This window comes from Podarcis melisellensis (genome assembly GCF_964234715.1).
Source record: "Podarcis melisellensis genome assembly, chromosome: 15".
NCBI lineage: Eukaryota > Metazoa > Chordata > Lepidosauria > Squamata > Lacertidae > Podarcis > Podarcis melisellensis.
The window spans coordinates 43,105,760-43,115,773 of NC_138532.1; the positions used below are offsets into that span (position 1 = coordinate 43,105,760).

General features: G+C 49.9%; 1 protein-coding gene across 1 annotated transcript; it reads left to right on the forward strand.

Annotated features, from left to right (window-relative positions):
• The first annotated feature begins 1,482 nt into the window (after positions 1-1,482).
• On the forward strand, positions 1,483-6,119 carry ABHD15 (abhydrolase domain containing 15). Its single transcript, XM_081889686.1, has 2 exons — positions 1,483-3,493; positions 5,425-6,119. The coding sequence occupies exons 1-2, from the start codon at positions 2,646-2,648 to the stop codon at positions 5,948-5,950; spliced, it is 1,374 nt and encodes a 457-aa protein (XP_081745812.1). The 5' UTR covers positions 1,483-2,645; the 3' UTR covers positions 5,951-6,119.
• Positions 6,120-10,014: the final 3,895 nt, after the last annotated feature.

The window sequence follows — 10,014 nt, forward strand, 5'->3', positions numbered from 1 at the left end:
GCTCTGCGCGTAAAAGCGCACCGCCTGGCGGCCGTCGGAGTTCCGGGCGCGCCGGACCCCAAGCTCGGCGGGAAGGCGGAGCCTGGGAAGGAGCGAGGGAGGGAATGCCGTTTCGCAAGCGCGGATCGCTTGGTGAAATCCCTCTTGACCAACTCGAACAGCTGGAAAGGGGAATAGGACAAATGCACGCAGGAGAAGGGACCGGAGAGATCGGTGGCTGCTGCCAGCCATGAGGGGCGAGCAAGCATCTCTCCCCGCTAGAGAGGGCGGATGCCCTCGGGTCTCACTTGCAACAGCAATCCCGGGCTAAACAGGCCTTTGCCCCGATACGCGGCAGCCAGCAAGCTCTTCTGAGGTTGCTTTTATTCATTTTATTACGATTATATCCCACCTTTGCCCCAAGGAGCTCCACGTGGTTTACAGAGTCGTCGCTCACACGGATTTTATCCTCAAAACAATCCTGGGAGGTTGCCGCCTTTGGGCTCTTCTTATGTAACCTCCAGATCCAGAGGCAGTCTATCTAGATTCTTTAGGGTATTTGGCCCCTGTGAGAACAGGATGCTGGACTAGAAGGGCCCCCTTTGGCCTGATCCAGCAGGCTCTTCTTACCTACTTACTTGGAAACAGTGGCATGCTCATCCTTGAACTTCTCTGCATTAAAATTAGATCCAAGCAGTCAGTCGTCTTGATTAGTAATTTGCACATCTACTGTTTGAGAGGAGGAAGGCTCCAGAACACCAGATGGATGGAAGTCAGTCTTTGATAAGCCTTGAGTCATAACAGCCAGATGGACGCATCGAGAGGAGCGTGGGGAACGTCAGTCTTCAGCCTCTTGATTTGAAAACAGAATAATTAGCAAGCAACAATTAAAGGCTAACTAATTCCCCCAGTGATGGCTGGTTGCCACTGGGACTGATAGGGCAGAAAGCAGGGAGTCCAACAGTAGAGGGCGCCAGAGCCAATGACAGGCAGAAACAACAAATTCCAGTTTTGTCCCCATGCTTCCCACCCCACCCCCATCACTGAGACTAAAGGGGGGGGGCTGATGGGTAGGGCCACCCTCTGGACTGGATGAGGGCAAGTGGAAGTTGGTGGAGCAGTGCCCCATTTCCCCTCCAGGACTAATCACCACTGGAAACAACTAGGAGCGATGATGTACTGGAGCAGGGCAGCAGTGTAGTTTTTTGTTTTTGCTGTAAACCTTAAATGACACTTTGAGGAGTCCCCTGAAGTTTGAGGGAAGTCCCCTGAAGTTTGAGGGAAATGCCTCCTCTCCCAAACTTCAGATGGCTTATGTCCACATTTGGGGGGGGGGGCATAAGGTTCTTTTTTTGAGCTGTGAATTGCATGCAAAAAATTGGATGTATGTGAAATCTGATGAACAATTGTGCCTCGATTGCAATGGCACCAAACAGGAATAAAGCCCAAACCAAGCAAAAAATAAAGCTTGCAGTAACTTTGCCCAGATTTTGTACAAGTTTGCCAAAGAAAGAAAGGCATTTGCAGTCAGGCTATCTGAAGCAGCCACCTGTTCCCTTAAGTCAGGTGTGGAGAACCTTTGGCTCTCCACAGAAGTCTAGTGTCCAGATCAAAGGAAGTGATAGAGCCACTCTATTCTGCCTTGATCAGACCGCACTTGGAGTACCTGTGTCCAGTTCTGGGCGCCACAATTTAAGAAGGATACTGACAAGCTGGAAGGTGGGCAGAGGAGGGCGATCAAGATGATCAAGGGTCTGGAGACTGAGTTTTGCAAGGAGTGGTTGAGGAAGCTGGGGGTGCTCAGCCTGGAGGAGAAAAGACTGAGAGGGGATGTGAAAGCAGTCTTTAAATATGAAGGGCTGTATCTAAATATGAAGAGATTCCAAGTAAACATTAGGAAGAACTTCATGAGGGCAAGAGCTGTTTGACAGTGGAACAGACTCCCTCAAAAGTGGGTTGCCTCTCCTTCATTGGACGTTTTTAAACAGACGCCAGAGACTGATCCGTGAGAAGGTTCTTTTGCTCTGATTCCTGCATTGCTAAACTAGATGACTCTTGGAGTTCTTTCCAATCTTACATTTCTCTGATTCTATAAGCGCTGATGGACTACAGCTCCCATCATCCCTGGGCCATTGGGGCTGATGGGAGTCGTAATTCGGCAGCCTCCAGAGGAGCAAAGGTTAAAGAGGGGAAAGTGCCGCCCAGACCTTGTGGCTGAATGAGGCAGAGTACAAAAACAGGAGACGCTGGGAGGGAGAGGGAATATCTAATATACAGGATAATCAGTGCTTTTCTTCTGGGGAGAAAATGGTGTTGGTACTCACAGTTAGTGCCAGATTTTTAACCAGTACTTTTCTTATAGGAAAAAAAGGTGCCTGTGCTCCATGCCTTTGTATACCCCCAGGGACAAAAGCACTGAGGATAATCATCCCTCTTTGGGCCTCTGGAAGCAGAAGGTGAAGAGCTCTGGAAGCAGAAGGGTTAACCCACTTGCAGGAGCAACACCCATCACCCCTGCTTTCCTGCCCGCCCGCCCCCCAGCAACCCTCAGACAAATAAATTATTTGCTTAAGTAACCAAGCACCAGTTAGCTCCAGAAAAAGCTGGCCAGACTCTCAGCAAGTTCTAGTGAGGTGTTTGCCTGAGGCCCCAGCAGCCCAGAGGCGATGGTTTTTTGGGCTGTGGGCTGCATCCTTCTGGCCCTCTTCACCTGGTGGATCTGGCAGCCCCAGGCTCCTCACGGCAGATCCACCGATGGCAAGAGGCTGCCGCAAAGACGGGGACCCGAAGAGGAGGAGCACAAGGCTGCTGGGGTCCCTTTGGGAGAAGAGCGGGGGTCTCCTGTAGGGGGCTGCCGCCTCATCTGCAAGCCCTCAGCCCTGGCTCAGGCCCTGGTCAAGAGCTTCTGCCACTCCGCCCACCTGGAGACCAAGCGGTGGTCCTGGAAGCGGTGGCCAAACCTGCAGACTGCTGTGCAGCTCCTGTGGCCCCCGGATCGCCCACTGGAGTTTTCCAGGGACCACCTCCAACTGGCGGACGAGGGCATCGTTGCGTTGGATTGGGTGTCCGGACCCGTGGACGGAGGCAGGAAAGCCACTGACGCAGCGGTTCTCCTGGTGGTGCCCAACGCCACTGGCACGATCAGCCGGAACGTCCAGCAGCTGTGCCGACTGGCCCTCCAGCAAGGCTACCATCCGGTCATCTTCAACCGGCGTGGGCACAACAGCTGCCCACTGACCACCCCCAGGCTGCAGCCCTTTGGCGACCCAGACGACCTGAAAGAGGCAGTGGCATACATCCGGTTCCGGCACCCCACCAGGACCCTGTTTGCCGCGAGCGAAGGGTCAGGGTCAGGCCTGCTGCTCTCTTACCTGGGCGAATGCGGCTCGTCCAGCTACCTGTGTGGCGCTGCCTGCATCTCGCCCATTCTGAAGGCCCAGGACTGGTTTGAGGCTGGCCTCCCTTGGTTGTATGAATGGAGTCTCCTCCTGCCCCAGAAGAGGAACGTCAGCAGGTGGGTATTTCCATAGCTGTCAACTTTCAGATTTGAAAATAAGGGATCAGCAGCCTCACCTGTCCTGGGAACAGTTTACGGGATATCTAACAATCCGGGATAGCAGCGGGAAACGGAGCTGGAATAAGGGGATTTCCTGCAAAAAAAAGGGAAGGTTGACAGCTATGGGTTATTTCGAAACCTTCTGGCATAGCACGCCCTCCCACATTTCTCCGATGAAAATAGGAAAAGCGGGACATGAAGGGATCAAATCAGAAACCGGGGCATCTTCTGTAAATTTGGAAAATAGGGACACTTGGAGGGTTGGGAATAGGGCCTGAACCAGTGGTATGGGGCGAAATTTTTCGTAGGGGAACAGTTAGGACCAGAGGGGCCAGTGAGGGAGATGGGGGGGGGCATGTCACAAGCATGATGCCTTGATGGACTGGTGTCGCTCACGTGAGCATCATGCCTCCCTCCCTAACCTGGGCAGAAGCTTTCCAGGCTTTGGGCACAAGGAGAACATTTAGAGGACTAGCCTAGTCTCCCTAGTCCACTGACCACATGCCAATAGTCTGAACTGGTGGTGCACATGGGGGCACCCATAAAACTCCTGAAGGCCCCCTAACACACATACTGCCCCACCCCATGGCCGTTACGTGGTGAAGGTGGTTGCTACCCCCCCCTTCAGTTCCTAGAGGTGATGGAGGAAGCAAAAATACTGACACTATTTCCCACTTCCTGCTGTGGCTTTGTGGTCTTCAAAGCCCAGATTTAAATCCACAGGATCTGACTTTTAATCAGATCTCTTTGAAAAAGCGAAGTGTGGGTGCCCCCCCTCTTTCGTGTGGGGGGAAACCAATCCGGGGCGGGAAGTGATGAGAAGCTCAAAAGGAACTCCTCCTTAAGTTCAGCTGTGGAACTCCCTGCCACAGGAGGCCGCGATGGGCACCAACTTGGTTGGCTTTAAGAGAGGATTAGACAAATTCATGGAGGAGGAGAGGGCTGCCGATGGCTGCTAGCCAAGCTGGCTCTGCTCTGCCTCCAAAGCGGGAAGTGGCAATGCTTCTTCTGAATGCCGGTTGCTGGAAACCACACGAGACGTTGCTCTTGAGATCGAATCCTGCTTGCAGGTTTCCCATAGGCATCTGGGTGGTGGCTTTGAGCATAGTAAGTTGGACTGGATGGGCCACTGCCCTGATCCAGCAAGCTTGCCTTCTGTGCTTAAAAATCTCAATGACCCCTTATAATAATAATAAATAATAAATAATTTATTATTTATACCCCGCCCATTTGGCTGGGTTTCCCCAACCCCTCTGGGCAGCTTCCAACAAAATATTAAAATACCATAATACATCAAACATTAAAAGCTTCCCTAAACAGGGCTGCCTTCAGATGTCTTCTAAAAGTCTGGTAGTAGTTGTTCTCTTTGACATCTGGTGGGAGGGGGTTCCACAGGGCGGGTGCCACCACCGAGAAGGCCCTCTGCCTGGTTCCCTGTAACTTGGCTTCTCGCAGCGAGGGAACCACCAGAAGGCCCTCAGAGCTGGACCTCAGTGTCCGGGCAGAACAATGGGGGTGGAGACGCTCCTTCAGATATACCGGACTGAGGCCATTTAGGGCCTTAAAGGTCAGCACAACACTTTGAATTGTGCTCGGAAACATACTGGGAGCCAATGTAGGTCTTTCAAGACTGGTGTTATGTGGTCTCAGCAGCCGCACCCAGTCACCAGTCTAGCTGCCGCATTCTGGATTAGTTGTAGTTTCTGGGTCACCTTCAAAGGTAGCCCCACATAGAACTCTGATGGTGCCTCTTGGATAGAGAAGCAGGGTGTGTGCAGAAACCAGCTTCCCATTTGTTGCCCTGCCTGCTTTCCCCTGGCATGTGGCCCCCTGGAAAATGCAGTCCCCGGCCTGAAAAAAACTTCCCCACCTGCTGCTCTGTGTTCCAGGTACACCGAGGCCCTGGGGAAGGTGGTTGAGATGGACAGGGTCCTTGGGAGCAGCTCCTTGCGAGCTTTTGAAGCTGCCCTCTTCTGCCCACAGCGGAGGCAGAAGATGAGCTGGGAGACCTACTGGGCCAGCAACGATCCCCTGCGAGACGTGGACGAGGTGGCCGTGCCTGTCCTGTGCCTCTGCAGCGCCGATGACCCCGTCCGGGGGGCTCCTGAGGACACGATCCCGTGGGAGCTCTTCCAGAGCAACCCTTTCTTCTTCCTGCTGATGAGTCCCCATGGAGGACACTGCGGATTCCTCGGGAAAGATCCCAAAGGCTCCTGGGGTAACGCAGTGGTGCTGGAGTACCTGCAGACCTTGGCGGAGTTTCTCCGAGGGGAAGAGAGGGTGAAGGACAAGCCCCGCCGAAGGACAGCCACCGCTCAGCACCGCTGCTGCCGGCGGCGCGGCCCTCTGCGGAACAGGGGGACCGCCCTGCCTGGCCTCGACCTCTTCAGCTGGCAAAGGTCGTACACACGGTGACAGAGCAACAGGCTGCACACGACTCCTGGAGCAACCGGAAGCAGGAATCTTCGAGGGCAAATGGGCTGGGTATTTTAAGGGATTTTAAGGGTCTCTGTCCTTGCGGAAAGGGAGCGACAGAATATTTGGCCCCCATCGTTCTTGCCTGTAGTGCCCATAAATTCTGCTGCAATTCTTTCTTTTCTTTTCCAATTTTAAAAATTGATTTTCACAGTTATAAACACACTAACAAACTAACAAATAAACAAACAAACATAAATCATAACCTTATTAAAACTAATCTTGTTAACATTGTTAAGTGACTTCCTCGTATCCCCTTAGTTGAATTTCAAATGCTTATCGTTTTAACGGTTTTCCAAATCAAAATTCTTATAAACTTAACTTAAATCACTTAACATCATTTTAACTTCCCAATTCAGCATTAAACATGATAATTCATCACATTACTTATTTAAATCCTAAGCCTAACTGGTAATTGCAAGCTTTTTCCAATTACGTAATTTAACTTAACGTATTTAACTAAATATTCATTAAATTTTGTCCATTCTTCCTTTCGCTGCAATTCTTGCATTGCGTGGGACTAGATGACTCCCTTTCCAACGCTACCATTCTTTGAATTAAATGGGCAGCTCCTGTCATCTCAAAACCTCCAGGCTTCTGAACGGGATCCAACCTACCTTGTTGCAGATTTGAACAAATTATTAGCGGCGGCTGTGTTTAGATTTCCCCCTCTGGCTGCTTAACATGGAAGGAAAACTCCCCCATGGTACAGCTGTCCTGTCCAGCTACGGTTCTTGCACATTAGCTTTTAAAAATCTGGTTCCTGATTTTTAAAACTCTTCACTCCCACGTTTTAAGGTATCCTGCTGTATATCTTAGCTAAGGGATTCCTTGTGCAGCATTTTACATCATTTTTGTCTTACAATCCACTTGTGTGTTATGATACTTGGCTGCCAGTTTTGTTTTGCTCGGGTCCAGGACGGCATCATAATAAAGAATCTGTTATCTGTCGTTGGGAAATCGTGGATTACTCTGACCTGCTCTTGCGATTCTGGAACAGCCTTCCACGGGGCTGCAATGGGCAGATGGGGTTGCCATTTCAACTTGCCACAATGCCCCCAGCCCAGGACTGCATGAAAACAGTGGTCGTCCTTTATCTTGCCACCTAGTGTTCAAATTCTTATTGATGTTCTTCTTAGCTGCTTTTAATGTAAAGCACCTTGAGTCCCTCTTGTGAGAGTAAGTAAGAGCAGGGGTAGGGAGCCTGTGTCCCGGGGCCAAATTTGGCTTGTGAGCTTATCTGGCCCTTGGGATTCTCCCCAGGTCCTGCAGTGCACCCTTGTTGAGCTTATTGCCCGGCTGGAAATGTTGCCTTCAACTCTTGTTTACCTGGAGGATGAAGAGGGATGTGTAATATAATAATAATAATTTATTATTTATACCCCACCTATCTGGCTGGGTTTCCCCAGCCACTCTGGGCGGCTTCCAACACAATATTAAAATACAGTAATGCATCAAACATTAATAGCTTCCCTAAACAGGGCTGCCTTCAGATGTCGTCTCTGGTATTTGTTCTCTTTGACATCTGATGGGAGGGCGTTCCACAGGGCGGGTGCCACTACCGAGAAGGCCCTCTGCCTGGTTCCCTGTAACTTGGCTACTCAGCGAGGGAACTGCCAGAAGACCCTCAGAGCTAGACCTCAGTGTCCGGGTAGAACGATGGGGATGGAGACGCAGAAACACCATGTGCAGAAACACCAACCTACTGTGCAAAGGTAAAAATTTGCATGCATTGCCCCACCCACTTTTGCCTCTGGCTCCGCCCACAACTCTCATGTGACCCCCCCAACCCCCCAAAAAGGAGATTTGGCCAGAGGACTGTGATTCCTGCATTGCATTACTGACCTCTGTTAACAAACGAAGCAGAGACGCCATCTACTAAAATTACTTTATTACAGCTCTTTTTTTTTTAAACATTTCCTTTGCTATGATACAAAGGATACTTACAAACAAAATATTACATATCACCTCTTTTTGTTCTCTTGATTTCCCTCCCCCTCCCCCAACTGCCCCCGAAACAACTTGGTTGGTAACAGCTGTAAATGCACAATCTATACAATTAATACAGGTTATATGAGCTATCGTGTACGCCTGAACCAGAAGAAAAGACCGGAATACTGACGAGAAGTATTGTACAAGAGAGAGCGAGGAGAGAGGCTCGCTTTGCCCGCCAGCGAAAATGCACACCTCTAGCTGGGTCTCAAAGGTCGGTGCCCGGCAAAGCCTCCGCCTTAAGCGGCTAGGGGACAACCTGGTCCTTGTTTAGACTTGCGTGCAACTGGCTTGCTACGGATAAAGCTTTTTAAAAAACAAAATCCCCCAAACCAAAATAATGAAGCTGTGAAGCTTCCAGCCAAATGAACGCGCCTCGATCTTTTGTGAAACCATGGCAATATGAAGGAGGTTTGGTGAAAGGATGAGCTCAGGCTGACACTGTTTAAAACCAGTTCCTCTGGATCTTCTCTGCACCCAAAATACAGGCTGTTCTGGAGAGAGATTGCCCCAATGCTTTTAAGGAATCTGGGTGGAAGGTGTGGACTTGTATGTTAAAAAATAAAAACCTACTGTGGGCCTGGGCGCCATCTTTTGCCAACTGGGTTCTTTTCCATTATTATTTTTTTCCGCTACAATTCCCATCAGCCCCTGGCAGGTTGATAACCCCCATCAGCCCCACTTCGCATTGCAGGGGGTTACTCTGCAATTCTAAGATTGCTTTCAATGCTCAAAAGCCCTGCAGATCTCCCCCCCCCCCCCGCACCCATCAGTTCTCTCTCCCAAAACCGGGGGATCCTTTTAACATTTTGCTGCCTAACCCATTCTACCAAGCCAAAGTGATCCACAACTACAAGTGGGCATCTTCTTTTCAATTTGCAAATCTGCTACCCGGGTTTGCTTGGTTCCTTCTTCCTTTCAATTGATGGTCTATTTAGGGGAGTAGGAGAGCCAATGGTCAGAGATAATGACCAGATAGCTTGCAGAGTATGCTTCAAAGTGGGAATGATGAAATAAAAACAAGACAGGAGGACTGCATTGAAAAATATTTAAAATGTCGTAATTGTAATGTACAAAATGGGATTTTATTTAAATGCGGAGGGGGTTAGGCAGGAACAGGGAGACCCTAACTTCAGACCCAGACTAAAAAGCCACGAACGCAAGAAGAGGAAGGAAATTACTGTAATTATACAAATTAATAAATAGAACACCCCACTGGCAGAATAAGCCATCCTTACGGCTTACAAGTCAGGAGGAGGAGAAGATTATACATTCAAGATGCTTTTTTTGAACCCCAAGTGGGATAAAACTTACATCAAAGTTGTGTTAATAGTTCATTAGAAATCAAGTCTCGCTTTTTGTTTTAAAATAATCTCCACGATACAAGCAAGCTTTCAAGTTGTTGTTGTTTTTTCCTTCTAAATGTCAAATGTACACTATTCACAACTCACACTCTCGCCTCGGAGGCCTTAAGATGACGGTGGGCAGAATTGCCCACCTGTCCGATTAATGCAGTGAGAAGCCGGGCGGTTGAAAGAAACCACACTTGACGCAACGTCATTTCCTCCTTGGCACTAATCTCCCATCAGAAGTGATGGCTGGTGCCCATTGAGACTGGTAGGGCGGAAGGCAGGGAGCCCAACAGCAGGGGGCGCTAGAGCTAAAGACAGGCAGGGCCAACTACTTCTGTCCCCCCTCCTCCCCGCTGCTGAATTTGACAAAGGGGAAACTGAGCCTGAGGAAGAGGAGGAAGCCAATGGACAGGGCCACCCCCTGGGCCAGTTTTATGGAAGAAGGCAGGCAGGAGCAATAGATGTGTCCATGATTTTAAGAACAGAAACCTTTTAGCGTTTTTACACCCACTTCAAGCCAATGTAGCTTCTTTGTATGTGGAGGTACGTACTGGAGCGTTAAAAAAACACCACTACCACACCGTCTGCATCAAGCCTACCCTCTAAGCTGGAAAAACGAAGGGGCACACATATTCGTAGCGATGGCATTTGCTAGATACC